Below are 27,024 nucleotides of genomic sequence, written 5' to 3' on the forward strand. Positions count from 1 at the left end.
AACAATTAATATTTAAATTATCAATGAGAAGAAAAACAAAAAATGGTTTCACGAACTTACGATCCATTAAATCAAATTTAAACCACATTTAACCAACAATTTAGACGAAAAATCGAATGCGAGAAACTAGGAAAATATGATAACAAATGCAAAATAAAGGAAAACACTTTACTACGCCAACAAAGTCCTACAAGCCTACATTTTAAATACATAACAATATAGTTCGATGTCTATGGATCAAAGAATACTTAAAGTAATGCAACCGGAAATAGCCCGAAATATCACAGACCGAAGAGAAAACTGGAGACAATGAATAACTAAATTAAACCCGTAGAATTTAATTAATTAATTAGTTATAAACAAATTAAGTCCAGCTAAAATATCGATGCGATCACGTTCGTCGGATCGTTAAATCAGCTACACATATATACACATTATACAAATAATTATATACATACATAAATTTAATTTACGTAAACAGGCCTAATTTCAACTACCTCCAAAACTGTTTTTTAAATTAAACAATTAAATTCTAAACGAAGATCAAGTCTACGAATTATGTTTAGCAAAAACTAAACGGAAACTAAGTAAATCAAATGAAAAAACAAATCGATTAAATTATAGTAAATTTATTGATTGAATTACAATTTTTTAAAATTCAAGCAGATCGATAAATTCAACAAATCAACAATCATTGACAAGTAATTAATTTTACACTTTATATTTACGATATATACATATTACGATATGGTATCTGTACATTTAGATCGAGAATACAAATGAAAGCGCACACGAGCTGCGTTTTGAAAATGCAAAACCGTCGACTGATATTTATAACAAGGTAAAAGTAAATAAAGTAAATTTCAAGGAAAGATAAAGAGATTAATTTGTAAATACACCGAATGCAGGACAATGCGGAGAGGAGCATTATGTTAATGTAAACAGACCTACTCCCCAAGAACAGTCCCCAAAGATTTCCAACCCATCCGAGATCAAAATCTCCCACTCCCCCAAGAAATCGAATTTGCTTTTCGATCCCCCGCAGGCAAAAGTTGCACACAACACTAGCGAAATTTTTTAAAGCGCATTAAGCAAAACGTCTAAGATACATAAATATATATAAAAATCGATATATATCTAAATACATATATATTAAATGAATACCAATTATTGTTGTTGTCTCATATAAAAAAAAAACCAAAAACCATTAAAACCGAAAACGAAAATGGGAAAAATGAAAGCAAATTTAAAATATATTTCCAAAATATATAGAATATAACTTTGAAAGCCAAAAATATCAAATATCATTGTTTCTTTTAAGAGGAAAAGTTGGTTACCAACGGGGAAAATTGTTTGCGATTTGATTGACAATCATCAGGCCTTATCGCAGCTTAGATCTGACTGATTATATGATATGAACCGCTCCTTTGATGAATCATGCTGTCAATTGTCACCAAAAAAATGGATGGATTCGAGTCACAAGTAATTTCCATTACTACCCAGAAATCAATGAAAAATTCCCCCAACTCATATTCCACTGATTCATGAATTTAATATAGATTTCGCCAAAGATAGAAAACCACTCGATGCAAACATGCTCAATCAATTTGCATTAATGATTTGCACAAATCCCCGAAAGTTATTGGACATGGCCTAACTTAGTAGGTTGCCTTGGAAGACGGCAAAATTCTCACGTATTTCTTATCAACCACAAGTCAGACAGATTGTGGAAATAAAACAGCAAATAGTAATTGATTGTCGAGGGGGGAACAGTGAGGGGAAAAACAAGGCAAGTACAAGCGATCTAAGCGATATTTTGCCATAATGATAAATGTTAAACATAAGCAATGGTTGGCCAGCGGCACGCGTTTAGTGTTCGCCAGTCCGTCCAACGGATAACAGCTCCTAAAATTAGCAAATCAAGAGTGTAATTTATTAAACCGCCTTCGCCAAAATTACTGCAGCCATAAAAAACACTCTTCTACACCGGAAAACAATCAAGCAATCGGTTCAATTATGTCACAGTTGTACGAACTCTCCGAGGTGGCCGTGCAGAATGGCAAGAACGGCAAACCCTGCTGGCTGATCATCAAGGGAAACGTCTACGATGTGACCAAGTTCCTCAGCGAACATCCTGGCGGTGGCGATGTACTCCTCGAATATGGCGGCAAGGATGCCACCAAGGCCTTCAAGCAAGCCGGACACTCCTCCGATGCCGAAAAGGATCTAAAGAACTACAAAATCGGAGAAATTAACTCTGCTGCACCCATTCAAATACAGCCCACTTCCATTGGTGCATCGAAACCGGCGGAAAACACAATATCAGAAGATCCCGAGCCGGCAAAGAAAAGCTCTTCCGGCTTCTGCTGCTGCTAGTCATCGTTTTTCACATGTCATTTAATTGATTTATTAACATAGGATCAGGTCGTAATTAATTTAGCGTAATTAACTTGTAACTAGTTCTAGGTATATCTCATAATAGCTACGCAACATCATCGTGCCCACAAAACTATCCTAAAAAGATCAACTCTTCTTACCTCGATCTGAATAAATTGCAAATAAATCTGGTGGAGCTGCTCCACCATATTGAGAAAATTAAACTATGTCCAATCCCTGGCTAATCCTTTGGTTCGACTTCCGTCGGTGGTTCGCTGTTGGGGATCGTTTGGAAACTACTGCAGGCTGCGTCGAAGTACTCCATCGTGAAACTGGTTACGTTCACCGTGTGGTTCCGCAGGTAGTGATAGAATCTACTCGACTTCCGTTCCTGTCCTGCCCTCTCCTTTTCACTGCGGCAGATGGAGCGCAGGGTCGGCTCAAAGTCCAGCGATTTGGCGGAGGCGGAGCGCATAACTCCATTGCCTAGGTGCTCGCAAATTGTTACTCTAATCAAGGTTAAAAAGAGGAACATGATTAATATTTAGATAAGTAATTTAGCAAAAATACAGGAAATAAACATCTGTTGGTCCTTGGTTGGAAGTGGTATATCAAGTTACTTAGGGTTTTTTCTTTAAAATACTATCTAAAGCAATTTCAAGTACTTGAAGGCTCAAGTCTTAGCAAAAACACTCAACATTTTTGGGTTTTTCTGATTACTTAGCATTCTGGGGAATAACTTAATGTATGATAGTGTTTTTGGGACAGAAATGATCCGTCATTTGTATGACATTGCTATTAAACTATGGAATGATTAAATTATCTGGTGACTGGTCGTTATTAGTACTGCCAGGCGATACAAAAAACCGATTTGCTTTTTCCATCGATTACTTCTATGACAGCTATATACCTAGATAACTGGGTAATATAAGAAAGTGCTAGATGTTAGTCAGCATTTTTTTTTTTGATCGTGTATAACTTTTGTTTTCATAGATGTCTCTTTCCTTTAATTTTTGAGAATCATAAATGGAAGTTCTATCTTTTTCATGCATATTACCTGTGAGCTGGCTTGTCGAATAGGTTGTAGGGGCACTCCTTGGCCGCGAGTCCAGTTTGGAGAGCCTGCTCCACCAGCAGGTGCGCGATGTCCTCGGACAGGTGCCACTGCAAGCGATCACTGCAATCGGACTCCATCAGAGCAGCCATCGAAATGTTGTCATAGAATGAGGCCAGCGTGGCGAGGGAAGAACTATAGCCATCGTTCTTTTGCCCAGTGGCGCTGCTAAGCCAGGCTTTCTTTGGAGAGCGCGACTTTCGCTTGGCAGTGTTTCTACTTCCGCCGCCTGATGGCTGTTCCTTGAGCAGCGGAGAACTAGATATCAGTTCGGTGAGATTTAAACGCAGCAGGTTAAAGTCCAAGGGAAAGGGTATCCTATGCTGGATATTCTGTGGGCTTGTAAAGAACTCAAAGAATCGCTGATGGATGCGACTGCCATCGACGGTGGCCAGCCGGCTATGTGAGGATTTGGTGGGCGATTTAATGCCACCCGGCTTACCGCCACTTGGATCTCCACCACTCTGAATGTAAAACTGCAGCTCCATTAACGTCTTGCGCAGATTCTGCTGATTGTACAGATACAGGGATATCAATTCGTCCAGCTCGATGGGACAGTTTTCCATCAGCGATAGGACAGCTAGGAATCGGGAGATGTTCAACGCATTTGGAGGCTGGAAGTGGACCACATTCTGCTGCATAAGACGCTGCAGATGCGCGCAATTTGGATCCGTGGCCACTACAATTACGGGCCTCTTTGAACTGGCGGCCAACGTGTAAATTGCATCCGTAAAACCAGCATCCATGTTATCGAAAAGGATATCTGCATCTTCTATTAGTATAAGAGATTTTCGCACTTCGGGTGGTGGTTCAACGGCGGCTGCTTTCGCTTTAAAACCACTCTTTTGCAACTTTTGGAGCAACTGCTGCGAGGATCCTCCGCCCGTTTTGCTGTCCTTCCTTATCTGGTGCGACTGCGTGGCCTCCTGGAGTTCCTGTATCAGCTTCTTGCCCGTACGCTTCATTCCTGCATTTATCTCGAGGACATTAAAGTTCATGTCGTTGGCTAATGTGAAAACTGCATTGGTTTTGCCACTGGACGAAGGTCCCACCAGCACCATTGTGTTGCTATTTGAACCCATTGATGCCGAATCGCTGCTCATGTCAAAGGTGTCGTCCATGCCCTGTGAGTTGCGATTGCTGCCACCATTGCCACTCCAGGCGGACAGAAATTCCTTCAGCTCCTGCACGGGCGTTAGATTCACTAGAACCTGCTCGAACAGCAGCGGTTTGTACTTTTCGGTGAAAAGCAGCTCACCATTGGGAGCCGAGGGTGGTGGCTTCGCCTCCTCATCAGTCTGGACCATATTCTGCTCCATGGAGCGGCGGGTGCGCCGCGTAACCACCAAGGATTCGCCCATTTGTTGCGTATCCTGCGCACTGTCGATGGCGCTAAAATGGCGATACTTTTCCCTCATCTGATTGTAGCACTTGAATGTGGGAAAGCGATCGAAGTCGTTCTTCCAGAGTTTAACAAAGCCGCGCTTGTTTTCAAGTTGGGGCAGAGTAGCGTAATTGAACTTGTTAAAACTTTTGCTAGATGTAAAATCCGCGGCCAGGCAGCTGGTGATGCTACTCGTTTTGGAACGTCGTTTGTTAAAGGGTAAGGTTGTGCCAACCTCTATATACTCCTCTTCTGCCCTCAAAGCAAAGGGCAGCTGCAGAGGTTCATTTGCAGAGACAAAGCTTTCGCAACCTATATGCGCCAATCTGGGAAACACCTCATAGCTTTCCTCGTACATCTGCTCGTAGTTCTTTTGACGGTTTTGCTCCTGCCGAATTTTATCAGGCACGCCGGATTGCAGGAAAGCCTGTCGAGCTTTCAGAACCGAAGGATCCGGACTGGGCTTTGGCAATTGACGGACAAAAAGCGGCGCTAGTTTCTTTGGCGTGGCAGCTGCACTACTGCTGTCCAGATCGATAACCTCAATGGACTCCTCTGCCTTTGGCAACTTGGCCTTTTGTTGCTTGGCAGGACTCGCTTCCAGGTCATAGTCGTAGCGCGCCTTTCCCGCACACGAGCGTCTTGGTCGCGACGAAGGAGTGGATTCTGCTTCTATGATGGGTGTCTCCGCCTGGCTCTTTCTTCGCTGCGTTCTTCGCTTGGGCGTTTCCATGGGTGGAGTTTCTATCGCAATGGTAACCTTCTCGGTCAGCTCCTTGGGCGATTCCACTTTGGCAAAGTAGCCAAGCAGGCTGTCACGCTTTTTCGTGGGCGACGAAAGCTTGGAGAGGAACTCCTCTGTCTCGGGATCTTGGGATTTGGTTTCTACGACAATCTGGGGCTGCGCATCCACGGAACTCAGTCGTCGGGAGCGGGGCCGACCTCTAGAACGCTTTACTGCTGCATCTGTGGGCGCCGACAAAGGTGCCGTCACCTCCTTCTGGTCAGTCTTGGTCAGCATTTTCCTCAATCTAGGGGAGTAATATATTATTATAGGTTCAGAAACTAATAGGAACTGCTAATGTATTTTTATTTATAGCTCAAACTGTTCCCCACTCACCTCTTGGCCCTTTGCTCCATCTGCACTTCGATGTACTCCCCGCGAGACTCATCCGCCAGTCTCCTCTTGGCTCCACCCTTGCGTTCGTTCCACTCCTGGAGGAGCAGCTTTCGCTTGGTCGTTGGCGTGGCTGCTTCACTGGCCACTTCTGGATCCGCTGTGGATTCGGTGCCACCTTCGTTAACTCCTATGGAGCGATTGCGGGCATTCATCATGAACTCAAAAACATTGGTGGCTGGTTTGGCTTTGGCGGTGTTCACCGGTGAGCCAGCCAGATTCTCCGGCTTGCCCGCCTTGGCGAAGTGCTTCATGATGCTCTGGCTGTCGGCCACCGGAGTGCTGGACTTTAGAGGACTGGAGCGCCGCCGGCCATTCTTGAGGCCATTTTCTTGAGAGGATTTCTCTCGCAGCGGCTGGGGTTTCTCCTTTTCCGGCCTACCGGCCTCCTGGGAGGATTTCTTCTGGTCCTCCAAGAGGGCCGCTCGGCGCTTCTCCTCCCTTTTCCGCTTGTGCTTCTCCCGGTGCTTCTGCTTCACCGAGTGGAGCACCTCCTCCATGTTCTGAAGGATCAGTTTGGACTTGGCGCTGGGCGGTGCTCTCAAAACGAACGGCGAGGTGGGTTCGTCGAGATCCCTGCCAGCATTTTTGGCGGGAGTTCCCGGTGGACTCGCAGTGGTGGCGGTTGCAATGTGCTCACTTGTAAGACAATTTACATCGGTCATTTTATTGGGTGTCTTTTGGTTTTTAGTTTTTTTATTACTTTTTGTTTAATGCATACTGCTGAGTGTGTGCGTGTGTTTGTGTATGGTGTAGTTTTCTTTTGTAAGATCTAAGTACTTAAGCGATGGAAATCTAGGGATTATACGAAAGCCAAACTCATAAGGTCGCAACTGAAGATCGGTGGGGGCGAAAGCAAAAGACAACAATACAATAATAATGAGATCTGATCTACCTTCGCAGCGAATTTTCGTCTTTCGTATTTGTTACACTCCCGCACACGCACACACACTGCCGCGATCGCACTGGCGTCGCGTTGGTCACGCTCCCCTTTCTAACGGTACTCGGGCCCCAATGGGATACTACTAATTCGGTGACCAATTCAGTCGATTATAGTCATTTTAACCGAGTTTTTCGGTGCAAAAAATGTAAGCACAATGTGCCGAGGGAAAAAAGGCGCGAAGAGACGGTGTTGATAAGCGTTAACAGGGGGTGGTATTTTCGAGCACTGTTTGGCCAGGCGTTAGGAGATTTCTTGTTTGGAGTATGGTTTTTTTTTTTAAATCTTTGTTAATATTTGCTTTTATGTTATATAACAGTGATGTCAGAAATAAAATAAATAATTTCAAGTGTGAATACGTCATAATTGCTAGTTTCTAGTATATTTAAACAGAATTAACTTTTCTAATTCGGTCACACTGCAAATCTCACTGTTTTTGTTTCGTGAAAATGTCCACCTACTACTTTGTTATTGTGGGCCACAATGATAATCCCATCTACGAAAAGGAATTCAGCACGGTGAACAAGGAACTCAGGGTTTGTATACCTAGTAAGAGCCATATAGCAACGGCCTAACCCATTTTCAACCCACAGAAAGAGGACCACAGGCACCTGAGCCAGTTTATTGCCCATGCCGCCTTGGATTTGGTGGACGAGCACAAATGGAAAACTGCCAATATGCAGCTGAAATCCATTGATAGATTCAATCAGTGGTTCGTTTCGGCCTTCATTACAGCCAGCCAAATAAGATTCATCATTGTGCATGACAACAAAAACGATGAGGGCATCAAGAACTTCTTCAACGAGATGTATGACACGTATATTAAACACTCCATGAACGCCTTCTATCGGATAAACACACCCATCAAATCCCCGATGTTTGAGAAAAAGTCCGAGATCTTTGGCCGGAAGTATCTGTTATCCTAAACTTGTTAAAATCTTTAGCCACTAAGCACCGTTGTAATATAAATATGATTCCATAACTCTCGACTTTTTACGGATTTCTAAACCATGTTTCTTTTAAATGTAATTTATCAGAAATCTTGATTTCACCGAGCTAAGATTATCCATAAGATCTTTTAGATTGGTTTATCCGGTAACCAAACCCCAAGGAAATGAAATAACTTTTATAGTTTACATTTCTTTTAATTTATTTATAAAAGCAGCCTAGGCTCAACTCTTGATGGACTTTTTAACTATCATTTTACTCGATGCGTCCTCGAATCAAATCTAAAACGATTTAACGCCCGTCTCCAGACGACAGTCCCAGACTGGAGTAAACTAGATGGTGTGGGTTGAATAGATGAACAACGCATGGAATCAATTGGAAAATAAAGCAACAAAATTATACGGAATTTGTAATGGGTGTTCGAAAAGAAATCTCTTGAGGTGAGGAAACCGTCCGTCGCGCAGCTTAGTGCTTCTTGTTCTTGCCAGAGCGCTCGTATTTGCTCTTGGACTGGTGCCACAGACCCAGAGGAATGGCCAAGGAGGGCAGGGTCATCACGGCGAAGGCCACCCAGTCGAAGAAGTGGGAGGAGAAGCGCTTGTTGTACTCGTTCAGGTTGACAATGCCTCCCTCACCGGGCTCAGAGCTGATTGCCAGTTGGAGCTGCAAGAATAGAGGTGTAAAATAATGTATTATAAGAAAAGTAATCCAAAAATATTAGAAGATAATGTCTAAAGTCTGTATTAAGCGTGCCAAAAAGGGGCCATATAAAAACTATTGATAGTTTTTAGTTTAAACTTAGATGTTTTACAGAAATCTTTAGGAGTTATTATGACTTTCTGATAGTACTCTCATATCATATATACTGATGCTCCTTCATTTTGTTTAAAGGTCAATTTACTCAGACTACTTATTGACATCATTGATTTTCCTAGTCTTGTGCAAATGCTATTACAACTTATTAATCGATGGACACTAGATGTAAACCAATGTGATTCTCTATTGATTTATGGGGAAGATATCTGTACCACCTAGATTAGATAAGATTCAGAAGCTATAACTCACCGTCTCCGACTCCTCGACAGCCTTGTAGGACACCTCGGCGGCGGTGAAGTTGAAGTAGCCGAAAGCCTTGGGCCTCACGACCAGGACATGGGTGAAGTTGGTCTGGGGAGCGATCCTGTCGACGACGGCAGTGGGCTGTCCACCCACCACATCAAAGGCCTCCGGATGGAAGCCGGAGTCGACCAATCGCACCTTGGTGGCGGCTCCGCTGCCCACGTTGAAGATGGTGTAGCGCACCAACAGGTCGCTCTTCTCCACCAGGTATTTGTTCAGGATCTGCTTGGAGACCAGGAGACGGGCACGGGTCTCGTCCTCCGACAGGCAGGTGCTAAACACCGCGCACAGGGCGCACAAAACCAGCAGGTGCTTGAACATTCTGCAAGTGAGGGGTATTATGAAGTTAGAATTTCACGTTTCACTTTTTTGTTGACGTGGATGGGTCGCCGAAAAATGCGAAGAAGTCCAGAAGGGCAAGCACTTTCCATTGCATTTCCCCTCCATTACGAAAACAAAGGCGCGGATAGAACGCACATCACATAAGCATATGCTTCTTAAGTCATTATTTAACTACTTACATGGACTTGGTTATATCTTTTTCGAGTATTTCGGTGCAACTAAACAGCAGTCGTAGGAGGCGGCCGCTTTCTCGTTGGTTCGTGACGTGGAATAGTTGCGCTGTCAAACTTCGTGCTTGCTGTCAGGGTTGCCAGGGATGCTTTGGATATATCGATATATCGGATGGATATCTGCGGTATTATTAACGGTTTATTTTTTGGTATTTTATTCGTTTTATTTAATTGGCTCAAAGAAATCCATTTTAAACATTCACTTTGGTTTTCCATATTAAAAAATTAAAATGTGTAATAAAACCCTCCAGTTAAAACCAAATTGAATAACAAGTTATACCCTTTTTATGTCCAGAACTTTGCGAAACACGTGTAGCTGTATTTGTACATTTATGAACGTATTTTTTAATGATTTGAGTAAGTATCTTAATCAATTTAAGAGCATGTTATACAAGCCTATTAAAATCAATAGATTCGGTCAAAAAAATGCAATCCTAAATTCGGAGCTTCGGCAACTCTACCGCACTGTTACTGTTAACCCACTGTTAGCAAGCGCAGCTGTTATTCAAAAAGCGAATTAGCAAATGTAAACAAAACTAATTCTTTTAATTTTATGACTTTGCTTATGGCTTAGAGTAGCACCTGTTGGATATCTCCTAGTTTCATCTGGCTTTGTTTTTAAAATTCAACATACATTTGGCTTAAAACAGCTGTTTGCCGGTACTCGGGAATGCCCTTGACATGACATTGTACCCTACAGCAAGCTTTCGGCATATCAGTTTGCCAAATCATGATGATTAAATTGCGATAAATCTTGGTGAAGTAGGGAAATTCAATGGGCCTAGAGAAAGATAACCAAATGTATGGTTTCTTTGGAGTCTTTAAGACACACCCCCAATTTTAGATTATGTCTGACTGTTAGCACGCATCGAAGATAGGGGTTATCTGGATCGCCATGGCCGAACCGCCTTGGCTTATCAGTGGGAGGCGAATTTCGCTGTGCTGTGTTTGACACTCAATTTTCATCGCACGCAAACGCGGTTCATTCGTCCAGTTGGAATTCAGCCAGCAGCCGGAAAACTCCAGTGAAATGTCGCTAACGGTGGAAATTGTTGCCACAAAGCCCTACGAGGGTCAGAAGCCAGGAACCAGTGGATTGCGCAAAAAGGTGGGGTCTTTATATGCCAGAAAACCCTTAGGAACCATCTCAAACCTTGTGAAATCCATTTCGAATCCCAGGTTAAAGTTTTCACCCAACCGAACTACACGGAAAACTTTGTCCAGGCCATTTTGGAGGCCAATGGAGCTGCTCTGGTGGGATCCACCCTGGTCGTTGGTGGCGATGGGCGTTTCTACTGCAAGGAGGCCGCCGAGCTGATTGTTCGGTTATCCGCTGCCAACGGGGTCTCCAAACTGCTGGTGGGTCAGAATGGCATCCTGTCCACCCCGGCCGTTTCCAGCCTGATCCGTCACAACAAGGCCTTGGGTGAGTTTCCCTGTAGGCAGACTTCACTGTGCTCGTAAAGATCTTAATTGATAAGAAGCATCTTTATACAATCAACGGGTGGGGAGTTTCGTGACAGAGGTCCCTGGGGTCGAATAATAAGTATACATAGATTGAATCGGTTAACAGAGACCTTGTTGTTCGGGCAAACAAGTTTGAATCGGTTAAAATATTACCTTTGATTTAGAACTTGGAATTTGTTTTCAAAAAATTGTATCGCGTTATATTTTTGCCATTTCATTATTGACTGAACTGATTACTGATATTACAATGCCAATAAAAAACACGTCTTATCTTTATCAATAAGAAGTTATTTTTGAACAAACAATATGTTATTGAACCTAATGAATGTTAAGAAAAGGTTGAGCTTTTTTTATAGACACTCAAAAATTTTAATTTTTTTTGATTTTATTGGAAAAACTCTTTTCCGTTTCTTATAAAATTCAAACAAATAAATTAATACTACTTTAAGATATTTTTATTAAGTATTTATTGGATTTTTCAAAAATTTATTAGACTTAATCCAAGGATTTAAAAAAAGATTTTTTTAAAATTTTGAAAGTTCTGATAACTAAAATCTAATTCTTGAATTGTGATTCTTCTTGGCAAATTGTTAGTGGTTTATATCTAGTTCTACTTATTTACCTTATAAATTTTTACTTTTTTTTTACTTTAGGTGGCATTGTGCTGACCGCTTCCCACAATCCCGGTGGTCCCGAGAACGATTTCGGCATCAAGTTCAACTGTGAGAACGGTGGGCCAGCACCCGACGCCTTCACCAACCACATCTACAAGATCACCACCGAGATCAAGGAGTACAAGCTGGTGCGCAATCTGCAGATCGACATCTCCAAGGTGGGTGTGACCTCCTTCGACATCGCCGGAAAGCCCTTCACCGTGGAAGTGATCGATTCGGTGGCCAACTATGTGCGTCACATGGAGGAGATCTTCGACTTTGCCAAGCTGAAGGATTTCGTGAGCGGAAAGGCCACTGGAAAGCCCCTGAAGATGCGCATTGATGCGATGAATGGAGTTACTGGCTCCTATGTGCGAGAGATCTTCCTGAACCGCCTGGGTGCCACCGAATCCTCTGTGGTCCACACTACTCCACTGCCGGACTTTGGTGGCCTGCATCCCGACCCTAATCTAACCTATGCCAAGGATCTGGTAGACACCGTAGCCCAGGGAGATTACGACATCGGAGCCGCTTTCGATGGAGATGGTGACCGCAACATGATCATCGGCAGCAAGGCGTTCTTTGTGACCCCCAGCGATTCGCTGGCCGTGATTGCCCACTACCTGGAGGCCATCCCGTACTTCCAGAAGAATGGCGTTCAAGGATTCGCCCGCAGTATGCCAACTGCTTCCGCTGTGGATTTGGTGGGCAGGAAGCTGGGCAAGGAGGTGTTCGAAGTTCCCACCGGATGGAAGTACTTCGGTAACCTGATGGACGCCGGAAGGCTTTGCCTGTGCGGAGAGGAGAGCTTCGGCACCGGCTCCAATCACATCCGTGAGAAGGATGGCATCTGGGCGGTACTCGCCTGGATCTCCGTCATGCAGCACACGGGCAAGGGCATCGAGGATATCCTCAAGCAGCACTGGTCTGTGTATGGACGCAACTACTTCACCCGCTACGATTACGAGGAGTGCGCCTCGGATCCTTGCAACGAGATGGTGTCCACCATGGAGAAGACTATCACTGCCCCGGAGTTCGTCGGCAAGAGCTACTCCAGCGGCGGAAAGACCTACAAGGTCAAGGAGGCGGACAACTTCAGCTACACGGATCCCGTGGACAAGTCGGTGGCCACGAAACAGGGTCTGCGCATCGTCTTCGAGGATGGCAGCCGCATTGTGGTGCGTCTCAGTGGAACAGGCAGCTCGGGAGCCACCGTGCGGTGAGTTTGGTCTCGACTTATCTTAATTATTCCTTCAAATAATCTGTGATCATCTACTTCCAGCTTGTACATTGATTCCTATGAAAAGGAGAACGTCTTGGGTCAGGCCAGCGTTATGCTGAAGCCCTTGATCGACATCGCCCTGGAGATCTCTCAGCTGCCCAAGTTCACCGGGCGCAATGCTCCCACCGTCATCACGTAAAGAGTTCCTGCCGGGAAAGGATCCCTGAGATTACCAACCCATCCAACTACAATCTCCACTTGTACCTCAGCGAGGCATTTCCTTGTTATGTTTTTCGGATTTATTAAAGTTTGTGTAGCCCAAACTATTGGTCCTTATTTTAAGGGTGTGGATAGGTACTCGTACTCGCTGAGTATCATATTGGGAATGCGCTGCTCCAGCACTTTAAGCGGCAATCGAGCGATGCGTATGAAAGCTAGCAGGAAGTGGAGAGTGGTGACCACCTCGGGACCCAAGATTTCCTTGTCCCTAAAAAGAAACATATTGCATTAATCATTCCTAAAGTATCATTTAAATTTTACTTACACTAACTGAGCCTCTGATATGGTCACCACATACTGACTCATGTAAGATATGAACAACATCTTGACGTTCCTGTGGAACTGCTGCAGGATGGTCACTAGACCTACAATGAAAGGCACATTATCAAAGCTATCTTTGGCGGATTTTGGCAAAAGGCAATCGGTATTCGTGGAATGCTGCAGACGACCCAAGTGGGCAATATTAAAGAGAAACAGGAACAACGCCATGTTATGTGTGTTTTTGGTGGTGAGGAAGACCTGCTCGAAGGGCTCAAAGTTGCCCGTATAGAGAAGGGTTTCCTGCAGTTCAGTCAGCATGGCAACTCCCTGCTCATCACACAGATCCTTGCTGAGAGAGAGTTCCAGCAGAAGAGCCCTAGGTGTTGCAAGATTTAAATATTTTATACATTTGTATAGAATATCATATTTCACTCACTTGTTTAGGGTATCCGCCGTGTTCTCCAACAGCTTGGCATCACATTTGCTGCTGAAGCTTAGTTCTCCGGCGATTTCTCGTCGCAGCAGCTGCTTCTGTCCAATAGATAAGACCCACTCCAGAAGCGTAGGCCACACTTTCAGCCACCTTTGAGTGTACGATTGGTAATACTTCAATGGCTGTTTGGCCACCTCGGATGATGGGAAGTCCCGTGCCTCCAGTTCTTTAGTCAGGCTGGCTAAAGTATCCACCCACATGCGATCCGAGGTCAGGTTTCGTTGTAGCCTTTCTACGTTCTGCTTCAACTCATCTGCTAACATATGCGCGTACAGGCGCTCCAATCCTACCATGCCCGCCGGAGCCACAGCTTCTCGAAGGATGCCAAAGAATCCAGAGCCGGCCAGCACTTCCTGGTGTGGAGCTTTCTTCTCATACCATGTGCTCTTAACGTCTAGAAAAATTGTTTGTTTGGGATCCGTGCAGCGTAGGATTTCGTGGGCCAGACGACCAATAAAGTTGTTGGAGGGATCTCCAACTAGCGGTGGAAAATTGGGAATGGGGATGATCTGACTTTGGTGCTCCGATTGAAACTCCTGCACTTTGTTGCGCAGAAAGGCGTTGCACTCCTTCTCCACATTATAGTTAATAATGCGCTGCGATTCCTCCAGCAGAATGCGAAGTCCTTGGACTCTCAAGTAATCCTCTATATATTCGAAGGATCTGCGATATCCCTCAATCGTTTTGGCCAGAGCTTGCAGTTTCTGCTGGAGAAGCTGTACAGGAGTTTTTCCTTTTTCGGGCGTAAAGATAAGGCCCAGATTGTAGGCATTGGCCAGGTGATTCACCAGCTCCTTGCGTATCCCATCCTCCAATAGTTGCTTGGGATCTAATTCAATTACACCCACAAGAGTCGTTTTCATCATTAGGATCCCTTTGGTGAAAACGGCAATGGAGTTGGTTAGCTGAGCCACCTTGGCTCGCTCCTCGAACTGGGCATAATCCTTCAGGCGCTCCTTTTCCACTCGCGTGGGAAACTCCTTGATCACGTTCGTCAGCAGATAAATGATCCTTGCCAGAATACTAAACATGGTCTCTGGAACAATTTGCAAAACGCGTCGCAGGAAGTTGGCCAGCTCTGTGCTGTAGTAGTTCGACACGGAAGCCAGATCCTCGCTCTTGGCCTGATTGATCCGCATCAGAGGCACCTCCAGTGTGCTGGCCAGTTTCAGGAACACTGCCCGGATACCAATCACCGCCTGCGGTTGTCGCTTGATGTGATCCTGCATGAGGGGCGTAAAATCGCGCTGTAGAATATGCCAGGCGTAGCTGAAGTCGGTGATCATTTGGATGTGGATCTCGATGTCTTCTTTTAGGTTGATTAGCTGCGCCATCCGATTGAGCATATCCCGGGTCTCCTGCAGCTGCTGCTTGACCAGCATGTTGGAATGAAGATTGTGATACTCCTGTACCTCGTCCAGTGCCTGCATCACCTGAATGATCAGCCTTCCCGACTTTTGTGGCCTGCTCAACTCCAGTTTCTGAAGACGCCCTGCCACTTCCCCAAACCATTGCTGCAACTGAGGATTCTGCTCGATCTTGGTCAAAGGTCTAGAGCCAGCAAAAGCCTCACTTAACTCCTTCAACCTCTGCATGGTCTCATCCCTGCATTTCGTCCAGCGCTCCTCTTTGGTCTGCTGAATCTCCGTCAAGAACTCCCTGACACTCAATTCCATTTGGCTGCAGTTGAGCAACAGGTGGTACAGCATATTCCGATCGAATTGCAGTTCCTGGAGCACCATTCGCTGCACTTGTCCAGGCTGAGTGGCTGTATGCGCAAAGACGAAGACCTCCTTTGAGGTGTGCAAGCAAAACCAACGGAGCAGGACATTTGATTGTCTCATCATCAGTATGATCTTGTTGGCATGCTCCAAAACAAAGTCGTCATTGAGGACACCCTCACGAACAATTTCCTGGGTCTTTTGCATAATCTTTCCCAACTGCTCCTTTTGCTGCTGGCAAATAGACTTTATCCCCGCCGGACCTATCACATTTTCTATGGCTGATCGGGCTGCCTTGAAGTCCAACCAGGCATCCACCAGATTCACCGTGATGCCCATGTACAGGGATATAGTCCAGTTGTCGCAGAAAAACTTGTCCACAATCTCACGCATCTGGGAGCCCTGGGAATGGAGAACTTTTGGGCAGAAGTACAAGCACACATACAACATGGCCGCCTGGGTGGACAGAGCCGTGGAGCGATGAGCAGGATGTGGGTACAGAGTCAACTGGTTGTATATATCATCGCACCGGAGACGGGCCACCACAAGATCCACAAAGTTCTCATCGAAGGGGAAGCGAGAGAAGTAGGCCTCCGGATATCTGGGAACCACCAAGCTCGCAGCTGCAGCAGCTGCCTGTTTGCCACCCAAACTGAGCACTTTACTCGCCTCCGAGGGATGGACATAGCCAGTGGAGCGAAGGAGCAGGCAAACGTCGTGGATATTACTCTCATCCCCGCTGGGCGTGGCATCTCCTCCACTATAACGATAGTAGGCGATCAGCAGGCGTTCCCTCACATCGCCCGGCAGGTGGAAATCCAGGAGAAGGAGAATCACGCCGAATAGATAGAGGGATTCGCAGAGCAGCTGGCGTCCTTCCTCCTCCTGGAGAACTGTCTCCAGGGTCTGCTGGATGTAGTAGCCGCTGTTTAGCTCCTCGATATACTGCTTAAGATCGGAGGCATAGTGATGGATGCTCTGGAAGGCCAGGTAAAATCGAGTGATTAGCGGAAGCTGGGCACGCGCCTCGTCATCCAGTTCGGTCAATTCCTGGAGGAGATCAAGTGGGTTTTCACAATGCTTGGTCGAGTATAACCATTCACCATTACCGGACTCTGTTCGATCTTCTTCTCATGGTCCTCGGCCACTTTGAAGTAGCTGAAATCCAGAATAATCTCGCCATATTTCGCCTTATCTGCCTTACTGTCCAATCTGCGGCGGAATGGTCACCCATTAGTCATCGTTTTAAGGCATTTCATTAAATGTTACCTATAAATACCGGGCACATAGTCCTTGAGACGCAGGATCTCCGCTATTATGGAGTTACCCACCGACACAATATTCAGTAGATTCTGGCCACAGGCATTGTTCTCATCCAGAAACTCAGCCATTTTCTTGGTTCTGGTTTCTTGGATTGCACTCTGTAGGGAAACAAATTTGTATTATAATAGTTCTTAATTTTATCATCTATGCAGGCATATTTACCTTAAATTAGTCCATTTATGAATATTATCACTGGTTTTTTTTGTTTGCAATCACTAATATGAACGTGTTTTATTTGCAAGAAAATACTTACTTAAATCGGGTCACACTAAACTCAGCCTATAGGGTTGTCAAGCATTTCAATAATTAAGGCGCCAAAGTTTAAATATACTAGACATGTGATAAGACTCAATAAAATGCCTATCCCTAAGATCAGAATTCAGATTTTGTAACGAGCTCTTTTGTATTAAATTAAACAACCAAAATTTTCTGCTTTTAAAGTTACACGATTTTTTTATGAAAATCATTTTAAAAATATCTAAAAAAAACTTTTGAAAAAATTGCCAATTTGTTAGGTGTTTCTAGTTGAATCCAAACGTGAATTTGGTTCTGTTTATTTTGTGTTAGATTTTCATTCTATGGGGGCTACACAAAATTTCAGTAATATTAATTAACATAATAAATGAATATAAAAATATCAATAAAATTAATTAATTCAACTACATAAATTGTAATGATTTAACTAGCTAATTAACTGAGATACCGTTACATAATCCATCCGACATAAAATAATATTGTGTATAAGAAAACACTGCGCACTTAAATAAATTCTGCATTTTCCCCACTAACAATTTCCCGTGCTCAGTTGAAGTTTTCTGAATTTTTTCTTTTATTTTTTTTTGCTTAATGTTAAAACATAATAATAATAATAATATATATATATTCAGTTATATGCCTACCAAACTATGCGCTGTGTTTACGGTTGCGTTTGCCTGCTTTTTGTTTTTCATATTAATTTAATGTACACACAAAGAATTTGTTTAGAATTGTTCCTTTTTGCTTAGTTTTACTGAATTACATCAATTGTCAATTTATTTCTTATAATTTTTTTTTATTTTGGGATTGTATTTTACAAGATTTATCCGGCTAATTGTATAAAATTTGTCTATTTTGTGTGTGTGTAGGCCGGTTTTGATTGGGGTCGTTTTGGGATTTGGGGGAGCCTTGTGAACCGTGTTTTTCAATGGATGAACGAGCGCCACTAAAACATATTTTATATCGGTGTACTAAGATCTCTGCATTCCCACTGTTCCTAGCCATCGAGAATTCGTTAATTACGTTTGCGTTTACCTAGTTATCTATTAGAAAAATCGTATCCTAGCATGTATTTACAATTTGTTTGTTGTGGTCTTGCCTAACGATTGGTTTCCGTTTATACATTATAGGTAATTAAAAATTACATCGTTTTGTTTAAACAACTATAACTAATTCAATGTTTTTATGTTTAAATGGATATTTTTTCGCTTCTGTTTTTGATGTGTTTTGTTTAATTTTTGTTTTAGCAGTTGCTGAACTTGTTTCGATTGTTTGGTTTTAAAAACCATCTATCTGTAATTCGGTTTCGATTTCTCGTGTTATCTCGCGCGCGCGCTTACTTTTCGCTTAATATCTATAAATTATGCTTCGTTTTCGTTTAACAAACTAAGCTAAATAATTAAATATTAATATATATGTTTATATCGTTTAGATAAGGCCGTCAATGCAGTTGATGCAAACATTATGATACAAATTACAAATCAAACGCCCGCTGACTGCGCGTTCTCTGTACTTTAATATTCCTCTCTATTATTTAATCCTTTCGTTTACGTTACTCTGGTTTTGTTTTGTTTTTGTGGTTTTTTTTTTGGATTGGTTTGGTTTAAGTTTTACAGACAATTTATTGGGAAAAATAAACGAGCTTTAAATTAGGCTTAAATCAAATACGATTAGAATTTAGGGTTTAAGTGTGTAAACGTAAATATAGAAATTAAATAGGGCCGCCTAACTAAAAAAGAAACAACAAAGGGGGAGACGCGACGCAGTTAAATTTGAGGCTAAATTATATTGCAAATGGATGAAATAGTAAAGCTGGAGACACAACGACATCGACGACGACGACAGTCCACGGAGTAGGAGAATCTGCGAGAAGAACACGGTGCGAATGATGGGCAACAGCAGCGATCACTTGAGGTATGTCTTGAACAGCACGGAGCTGCGACAGAACTCGCGCTCCTGCTCCATGTAGAAGAGCATGTCGCGCAGGTTCACACGCTTGATGCGCGGCCTTAACGTCGTTGGCGCAGATCCCGAACTGCTGAGCACTCCGCCGCCACTGGAACCCTTTTTTTTGGGTTAGAAACACAACTTAATTAATAACAGTTCTGGGATTTTATATATCTAACATTAAAGAATAATAAATATGTACATACCACTCCCGCACTGACCGCTTCGCCGTCCAGCTTCAGCTTTTTCCGAGGTCCAATCGCCTGTAACGCCGTCAGATTGGCATCTCGCTGACGCAGCTCCTCCATCTCGGCGCGCTGCATCTCCTTGGCCTACACAATGAGAGAAAGACTTAAGCAAATGACTCCGGGGAACGGCGATTGTGATTGCGATCCTACCCTCGCCTTCATCTTGGCCTGCTCGGGATCCTCAACGCGCGACCGCGACTTGGCTGCCCGCAGCAGCATCTCCCGCTCCAGCTCCTCGTGTCGCTTCTGCTCGGCCTTGTCCAGTTCCTCCAAGAACTTGATCTGACCGCGCACATCCTTGGCGGGCTCGTAGCGTGAATCCAACTAGATGAACCAGTTATTAAATATGGTTTTCTCTTCAACAAGCCTAGAAAAACGAACCTTGATGACATCAATGCGGTGCTCCGCTATCACAGCCAACTTCTCCACAATGTTCTTCAGTCGCTCCTGGCAGGCGTGCGATATCAGAACGGCCACATCCTGCGACGGCTCATCCAGTCCCGCCTCCGACGTAATGGCCCGTATCCGGGCTTGCAGGGCGGGCAGATTGAGGAACACTTCATCTTTGCAGGAACGTATCTGCGTGCCGATGTTTTCCGTGCAGCCGAGAATCCGCTGCGACTCCTCCGCCAGGTTAACGCCACCCATGGCGGCCACATCGTTGATATCATCGTCGCCGTACATCGAGGACATGGAGCTCTGCTGGAAAAATGAGTTCGCCGCCGATGCTGCCGCTCCGCTCGATGCGTTCAACTTGGCGTCCATTTCCATGGCGTCTCGTTTCTTTTTGCCCAGCGTCTTGTTGATCGCTGGCGGTGGCCTCGCCATCGTTTTGGCTCCAATCGGTGTTAGAGACGCATTTATCCGTTCCATGTGCGGCGGATGCAGCGATGGCGCCTTAATCTCCACCAGCTTCGCTTCGAAGTGATTGTTGTTGTGGTTCAGCGAGTTTTGCATCTGCTCTCGTGCTCGAAGAGCTTCGGGTGGAAGGTGAACCGTGGGCAGCGACGGTATCGGCAGCGATGTGGTCGAGGCGGAGTTCAAAGTGGACAAAACGGACAGCGTGGGCGTTGGCGGTGGTCCGCCAGAGATGGCGGCCAGCGAGGGCGGGTGCAAGCTGGGCGTGATCGCTTTGATCTGCGTCTGGCCCACCTTGACGGCAGTGAGTTTGTTCGCGGTGGGCACACTGTTCGGCGGCCGGGTGGTAGCCCGGATTTGCACCGATCCCGTGCGTTGCAATTGCGCATGCTGCGGCCCGCGAATTTGCACTATATTCTGTAATGAAATATTTCGATTTATTAGTACTAATAATAGAATATAGGTGAAGTATTAAACTAAAGCCTGTTTTAATTTAAAAGTACCTATGAAGTACATACTATATGCAACTCTTAAATACTCAATATTGTATTGAAAAGCTAACTTAATGCAGACAGGTGTCGAAAACTGCGAAAAGAAGTCGTAATGATCTTAAAATATGAATACACATATGTATATAGATGTTGACAGTTAAAAGCTCAATTCAAAAGACAAAGAAGTCCAAATATTTATTGAATCAAAAATATCTGCTTAAAAATCTCGGAAACAATATGGAACCATTTAACATTTGTACTTGTTGAGTGAAGGAAATTTAAACAAATTTAGCTGGAGACTTTAGACCAATAGGTAATAACAAACATGAAACTTACCGCCTGTCCAGGCACCTGCAACGAAGGTATCTGGGTGCGAATTCCTCCCGTGTTGACGAGTCGCGGTGCTGTGGGCAGCCTGATATTGGGCGGTTGCTTCGATATCGTGGTGTGGCCAATGGTGGGTCGTGGCGTGCCCAAGGCATTCGGCGTGATCATGCGCACCTGCGTCTGTCCAATGGTCGTTGTCTGGCTGGGACCGATCGGACGGATTTGCGCTTGTATTTTCTATAGAGAAAATCGAAAATAATACTTTAAAAAATAATACTAAAGATATAAACGATTTCCTTGACTTACAGGCAGCTGTTGAGAGAGTCCGGCCAGACCGAGCACATGCTGCGGCGGTGGTTTGATGCCTTCGATTACCAACTCCTTGGTGTACAGCGCTTGCCGGAGCAGGGGCAAACTCTTCTTGAGGAATCCAATCAGACATGGCTGCGGGCTGGCGTTGAGCAAGCGCTCCAGGCGGTCACAAAACTCCTCCGGCTCCACGTTCGCATTGACCAGCTCCTGGATGAGGGTGCGCACATTCTTCTCCACCGGCTTCGGTTCCCGTGTCGACAATTCGATTAAATTGGCTAGAAACTTGCGACACTTTTCTTTGGTATTGCCCTGCTGCGTCGTCGTCGCTGCCGTCGTACTGCTCACCGCCGACGCCACTCCTCCCGCGGAGCTCACATTGTTCACCTGCTGCTGGGACTGCTGGGCCGGTATCGTTTGGATCTGCGTAATCTGCGGCAAGTGCGGCGCCTGCGCATTCAATTGCGTCAAGTGCGGCGGCTGCGATGAGTTCGCATAGCCACTGCTGGCCACCGAATTGACAATAATGTTGCTGGTGGCGGTCGTGTTGGTCATAGACTATAGAGGGAAAACAATAAATTAGTTATTATATGGTTTGGATAAAATGTTATCATATAAAGTAGTGCAAAATTAAGACCAAAAAGCGTTAGAATAATTATTAAAAATATTATATAGCAGAATAAAGATGATGATGGTTCTTTTTTAAAGGATGGGAGGGTTTAGGGGACCTGGTCTCCAAGTATGTGTGCAGGGGGCAGGGCTATGGCTGGGGCATGGATAATGAGATGAACCGGAGACGTGACATTAAAATGCTCTCGAGAGCAATTTTTATTTCTTTCAGAAGCACTCGACAATTATTTATTCAAAATTTAATTTAAAAAGTTATTAGTAGTTAAGTACGCGACTTTAGTTAAACGTTCAAGACTTATTGTTTAAGTATACTTTTCTAATAAAAATATATATCACGGAAATCAAATATCTTACAAAAGTTTAAATTCAAAGATATCGAAAGAAATCAATTACAATTCTTTGAAATGGGTTCGCATGGTGATACTCTAGTGAATTTTGGTTTAGAAACTATTATTTAAGGAGGGATTTGTTGGGATTAAAACAACAGCCCAGCACACATCGTTGGGCAACCCGAGAGCCAGTCCTGTTTTATGATGTTTGGCCTGGAACAGCAGCTCCTGGACAGCGCATTTAACTAAATCGAATCGAAATAAGGAGTATCGAAAATACACAGACAGTTTTACACAACGCAGCATGCAGTACATTTACGTTTATATCATATATATGCAATCATATACGAGAGTATTCTGGATAAATCAAAATGAAGTGGTGTTCGCATGTTACGAACCAAAACGGAACTGAAGCGTAGGCATAGTTATTATATGTATTGTATAAATAAGATCAAATCCAAATGCATAACAGACAAAGGAGAACAGAGGAGAGAAGAGCAAAAAACAAAAATGTTCGATTAGGAGTATATCCTGCTGGCTTCTCTTTACGTTTTGCTTGATCTTTATGGTGGCTGCCACATTGGCGGCAGCTGCTGCAGCGGCAGCCGCAGCGGATGCCTGTTGCTGTTTATGTTGCTGCTGCTGCTGCTGGGCCTTGAGATGTTGCTGCTGTTGGAGCTTCTGTTGCTGCTGTTGCTGGTTAGTAGCGGGTTTGTTGTTGTTCTGGTTGTTGTTGTTGGTAGTGGTGGTGGTGTTGGTGGTGGTGGTGGCATTGATAATACTATTATTATTGTTATTATTGCTGGATGGGACTGTGGATGATGTACGGACAATCGTTTTGCGCAGTGCAATGCTAGTGCTGGCGGTAGTGCTGTTGGTTGCTTGTTGCTGCTGTTGCTGTTGCGATTGCTGCTGTTGTTGCTGCTGATGTTGCTGTTGTTGTTGTTGTTGGTATCTACTTACAGCTGCAGCCGGCACAGTTTGCAGACGGATCTGTGTGGTTGTGGGATGGTTTGTGGTGCTTGTCGTGTTGCTGTTATTGCTGGTGTTGGTTATGGTCTGTGTCACCGTCGGCGCACCCGTCGTCGTGCCCACGCGCAACAGCTGGAATCCGTTATCCGTCTTGACCAGCAATGCCGGGGTCTGACCCGTATTAAGTGTGCTTAAAGTTATCTAAAAGTAAAGAGAGAGAAGACAGAGAGACTCGGTTTTCATCTGCTGGACCATGGTGTGTGGTGTATGTGTGGTATGATGTGTGTGCTTATATGATGGGCTGTGCACATGCGCGTCTTTGTGATAGAGTGTGGTTGGGTTAGGGAGCTCTGTGAGTTAGTAGAGAAGAACCCACCACAACAACCGTAGTAATTAGCCTTCTTCAGCCTTCATACTCACCGATGGACTCTGCGGTCTCACGCCCGCCATGTGGGAGTTGATCACCACACGGCTGAGCGGGTTGGTGGGCACATTCTTCTGCTGCTGCTGCGACGGCGCCTGGTGGCGCATGCCCACCACCACGCCCGCCGGCAGCATCGAGTTCAGCAGCGGTTGACCGGCCTGGGAAATACACAGCGTTATCATTAGTCAATTATTCAATAAATCGATCGCTAGCTTATCAAATCACATAAGTCTATTTGGGACAGAGGAAGCGTTAAGAGGGGTTGCGGGATTCTAAATTGGCCTACAACATGCAGCAGTTGGCGTCTAATGCTCGTCGGAGGACCCCAAGGAAAGTGGACTTAAGTTGTTTAACCAATTCTTGTTGTGCCAACTGAATTTAAAGGCGTGTGATCTACTATATGTTCTATAAAAAGCGAGCATTGAAAGCAATAGTTCTACGAATTTAATGGTGTGGATCTTGTTGTATAAAGTAAGCTTTAAAGTGGGCTAGTGCTTGCGATTGAAGGAATACGGGGGAATTTGGTTGAGGATACGATATATTGCAATGATTTTGGTTGGGTATAGTTTATATAGATAAAAATATGTGAACGGAAGATAATGAAATTGCTTATAAATTCTGATTTTTACTTTTAATAGCAAGGGGAAAAGCATAAGGAATTACAATGTGATTTTGTCTGGGGAATCGTTATGAAATTTTAATTAAAAAATGATGGCTTAAAATTTAGTAGTAATTTTAAAATGGAACTTGAATTATAAAGAATATAAAAATAAATTAAACCGGAAAGGAAACAATTTTAAATTAGAAAGTTCAGAGAATGAATATTGTTTAAAACTGAATAAATAATGTCTGGATTTATAGATATTTTTAATTGTGGGAGAGCGTGGGTTTTACCCCATTTAAATAAGGATTTGAGATTTTCAGACAGCAGAAACATCAAATTCAATTGGAGGGCATAAAGAGTTCTAAAAAGATCACCGATTTTAAATAATGTTTCAGACAGTAATATGATTTTTAATAATAACATGTAAACATAACATTTCAAAGAATAGCTAATATTCCTGGATTGATGGATATTTTTAAAACTGGGAGAGTGATGGTTTAAGCCTGGGTTTTACCCCATTAGAATGGGTTTTTTTGTATTTTCAGACAGCAGAGATAGCCAAAGATGAAAGCGCAATAAAAGTATAAACTACAACCAAAGTGTGTGCGGCCACTACTATCCGATTCGAGCGAGGAGTTGAGGAGGTTTCGGATAGGGATATTCAGAATTGGACGAGTGATACGCCCGACTTGCGATCGCCTAGCGCCCGAAGTGGGTTTAGCTTTAATGTGGATACCTGATTGATGGTCTTGGTCATGGTTACGATTCCTGCTGGTGCACTTGAGACTAGACCCGCCGGCAGGGTGACAGCATGGTGGTTGGATTTAATAACTAGGGTTTGTGTTTGGGTGGCACCTACGGATTGCGTCTGCTGCTGCTGTTGTTGCTGCTGTTGCGCCTGCTGCTGCTGCTGTACATGATGGACCTGCTGCAATCCCTGATGCTGACCACCGATCCCCGCCTGTATGGTCTTGATGGTGGTGGTGTTCGGCAGCTGGGCCGTGGATATCACGGCGCCGGGATTGCCGGCTATGTTAATAGTGCCATTGGGCAGCGGCTGGCTGGTGAAAGTGATGCGATTGCCGGCAGCTGTCTGGCTGGTGTTCATCGTGCTGTGTGTGGTGGTGGTGTGTTGCTGTTGTTTTGTTTATGTTTTTGTTTGTTGGCGAGTGTGACTCCTTTCCTTTGACTTTTGTTTGGTGTGGGCGAGCGATCCTGTTCCGATCAACTACTAGCGCACATCCTGTCGTCGTCGTGGTGGTGGAGGTGGTGTTGCCGTTGTTCTTGTTGCATGCTGTGCGCTCCCAGAACTGCAAGGCAAGGGGAGGCGCATTTAGTATTTATACAAGAGGCGGCGAAGGAGCAGGTAGGTGGGTGGAGGAGCAGCTGCTGTCTACCTGCCCACCGGCTACCTGGTCATAAACCAGATGCTGGGAAGAAGGGGACACTCGGGTAGGGGAACACCTGGAGGCGGCGCACAGGTAATCGCGCATTCACCTTGGCCAAAAGAAGCGGGTGCTCCGCTGACTTAGTGCTGCGCTGGCTGACCCACTCGCTCAGTCGCCTTCGCCGTCGCCGTCGTCGTCGCCTTTCTCCTGGCGCATCCGACGTAGTCGTCGCGTGTGTGTTATCTTGCTAATGCGCTGCTGCTGCCTTTTGTTAAACTCCCTACGGACTTTTCTACACCTTTCCCCGATCGGCGGTTTTTCCTGCGCACACACACACACGCGCGCGCTCGCACGGACTGTTTGTTGAGCACTGGAAGAATGCTTTATTTTGATTATTTTGATGTACAAAAAATTTGGCAGCGACGGTGCCAGAACGCCGCCATTTTCACGAATGCGCGTGCAAAGCGAAAATCGAGGCAAGCGGGCGTTGCCAGATGGCGGGCGAAAAACACGTAACCGGCGATCTGGCAAGGCTGCACGTTTATGCGGGCGGCTAGTTTGCAGTTACCGCAAATACATCAATTTTAATAGTTAATCGGGGACACTTAAAAATTAATGTTTAGCGAGCGAAAAAATTCATATTTATTTTTTTTGCTATCAAAATATGACCAACAAAAAGATTAAACAAAAAATATTAGTTAAACCCTATCTCCAGTGGCAATATGGAGCATCGTGCCAGCCGTAGTATTAGTAATTTCTACTTTTGCGGCCAGCGGGTGGTGGCATAAACCCACGTCCGTGTACGTTCGCCCATGTGTGCGTGTGTGTGTGTGTGTTTCAGTATCAGTTTTGTACAGCCTGCAGATGTCGGGGGCAATTTGTTGGGGCCTGCGGCCGATGCACTCACTTCAATTCATTTTGCGTTCAAACTCGGTGCACTGGGGCGCATTTTAAACGATTTCCCGTTGCGTTTCTCTGGCGATTTAGCCGAAAACCGAGTAAATATTGTTTACGGACCGCCGAGGTACGGACGAGTGTGTGTGCAGTGTGACCGTTGCGCGGCCGAAACAAGAATCTCCTAAAATAAAACGCGTTTAACAGATAAATATACTGGAAATACTATATGGGCTCGTATTTTAAATTATTTCTGCTTCATCATGGGTATTTCCAAAACTGTTACCGAATTATTAAAA

General features: G+C 44.5%; 7 protein-coding genes across 18 annotated transcripts; 3 read left to right on the top strand and 4 right to left on the bottom strand.

The window, feature by feature from the left end:
- Positions 1 to 1,856: 1,856 nt before the first annotated feature.
- On the top strand, positions 1,857 to 2,399 carry LOC119554851 (cytochrome b5). The gene has a single exon (XM_037865931.1). It carries the CDS (start codon positions 2,017 to 2,019, stop codon positions 2,374 to 2,376), a length of 360 nt encoding a protein of 119 aa, XP_037721859.1. The 5' UTR covers positions 1,857 to 2,016; the 3' UTR covers positions 2,377 to 2,399.
- On the bottom strand, positions 2,380 to 7,199 carry LOC119554846 (ATPase family AAA domain-containing protein 5). Of its 5 annotated transcripts, XM_037865926.1 has the most exons (5): positions 6,947 to 7,198; positions 6,755 to 6,846; positions 5,995 to 6,690; positions 3,434 to 5,905; positions 2,380 to 2,885 (listed from the first exon to the last, which is right to left on the bottom strand). In XM_037865926.1, exons 3-5 carry the CDS (start codon positions 6,549 to 6,551, stop codon positions 2,618 to 2,620), a joined length of 3,297 nt encoding a protein of 1,098 aa, XP_037721854.1. In that variant the 5' UTR covers positions 6,552 to 6,690; positions 6,755 to 6,846; positions 6,947 to 7,198; the 3' UTR covers positions 2,380 to 2,617. The 5 variants fall into 5 exon arrangements, with proteins under 5 accessions (XP_037721854.1, XP_037721851.1, XP_037721853.1 ...); XM_037865923.1 differs by having other exon boundaries at positions 5,995 to 6,846; positions 6,947 to 7,199; XM_037865925.1 differs by lacking the exon at positions 6,755 to 6,846.
- A 103-nt stretch (positions 7,200 to 7,302) lies between these two features.
- Positions 7,303 to 7,999, top strand: LOC119554850 (probable trafficking protein particle complex subunit 2). The gene is made up of 2 exons (XM_037865930.1): positions 7,303 to 7,527; positions 7,585 to 7,999. The coding sequence occupies exons 1-2, from the start codon at positions 7,441 to 7,443 to the stop codon at positions 7,915 to 7,917; spliced, it is 420 nt and encodes a 139-aa protein (XP_037721858.1). The 5' UTR covers positions 7,303 to 7,440; the 3' UTR covers positions 7,918 to 7,999.
- A 144-nt stretch (positions 8,000 to 8,143) lies between these two features.
- Positions 8,144 to 9,736, bottom strand: LOC119554849 (translocon-associated protein subunit beta). The gene is made up of 3 exons (XM_037865929.1): positions 9,580 to 9,736; positions 9,005 to 9,380; positions 8,144 to 8,602 (listed from the first exon to the last, which is right to left on the bottom strand). Exons 2-3 carry the CDS (start codon positions 9,377 to 9,379, stop codon positions 8,405 to 8,407), a joined length of 573 nt encoding a protein of 190 aa, XP_037721857.1. The 5' UTR covers position 9,380; positions 9,580 to 9,736; the 3' UTR covers positions 8,144 to 8,404.
- An 840-nt stretch (positions 9,737 to 10,576) lies between these two features.
- On the top strand, positions 10,577 to 13,295 carry LOC119554848 (phosphoglucomutase). The gene is made up of 4 exons (XM_037865927.1): positions 10,577 to 10,738; positions 10,810 to 11,056; positions 11,751 to 12,969; positions 13,033 to 13,295. Exons 1-4 carry the CDS (start codon positions 10,661 to 10,663, stop codon positions 13,169 to 13,171), a joined length of 1,683 nt encoding a protein of 560 aa, XP_037721855.1. The 5' UTR covers positions 10,577 to 10,660; the 3' UTR covers positions 13,172 to 13,295.
- On the bottom strand, positions 13,284 to 17,276 carry LOC119554845 (WASH complex subunit homolog 5). Its single transcript, XM_037865921.1, has 6 exons — positions 17,212 to 17,276; positions 16,996 to 17,147; positions 16,836 to 16,938; positions 13,949 to 16,776; positions 13,517 to 13,888; positions 13,284 to 13,459 (listed from the first exon to the last, which is right to left on the bottom strand). Exons 2-6 carry the CDS (start codon positions 17,115 to 17,117, stop codon positions 13,306 to 13,308), a joined length of 3,579 nt encoding a protein of 1,192 aa, XP_037721849.1. The 5' UTR covers positions 17,118 to 17,147; positions 17,212 to 17,276; the 3' UTR covers positions 13,284 to 13,305.
- An 827-nt stretch (positions 17,277 to 18,103) lies between these two features.
- On the bottom strand, positions 18,104 to 26,879 carry LOC119552912 (transcription initiation factor TFIID subunit 4). 8 transcript variants are annotated; one of them, XM_037862840.1, is made up of 11 exons: positions 26,739 to 26,879; positions 25,941 to 26,201; positions 25,180 to 25,753; positions 23,836 to 23,997; positions 22,993 to 23,616; positions 21,482 to 22,042; positions 21,185 to 21,412; positions 19,881 to 20,774; positions 19,650 to 19,823; positions 19,458 to 19,583; positions 18,104 to 19,368 (listed from the first exon to the last, which is right to left on the bottom strand). In XM_037862840.1, exons 3-11 carry the CDS (start codon positions 25,549 to 25,551, stop codon positions 19,210 to 19,212), a joined length of 3,300 nt encoding a protein of 1,099 aa, XP_037718768.1. In that variant the 5' UTR covers positions 25,552 to 25,753; positions 25,941 to 26,201; positions 26,739 to 26,879; the 3' UTR covers positions 18,104 to 19,209. The 8 variants fall into 8 exon arrangements, with proteins under 8 accessions (XP_037718768.1, XP_037718767.1, XP_037718769.1 ...); XM_037862839.1 differs by having other exon boundaries at positions 25,941 to 26,212; positions 26,739 to 26,874; XM_037862841.1 differs by lacking the exon at positions 25,941 to 26,201.
- Between the last annotated feature and the right edge of the window lie 145 nt (positions 26,880 to 27,024).

Source organism: Drosophila subpulchrella, chromosome 3L, assembly GCF_014743375.2.
Source record: "Drosophila subpulchrella strain 33 F10 #4 breed RU33 chromosome 3L, RU_Dsub_v1.1 Primary Assembly, whole genome shotgun sequence".
NCBI classification, from domain to species: Eukaryota; Metazoa; Arthropoda; class Insecta; order Diptera; family Drosophilidae; genus Drosophila; species Drosophila subpulchrella.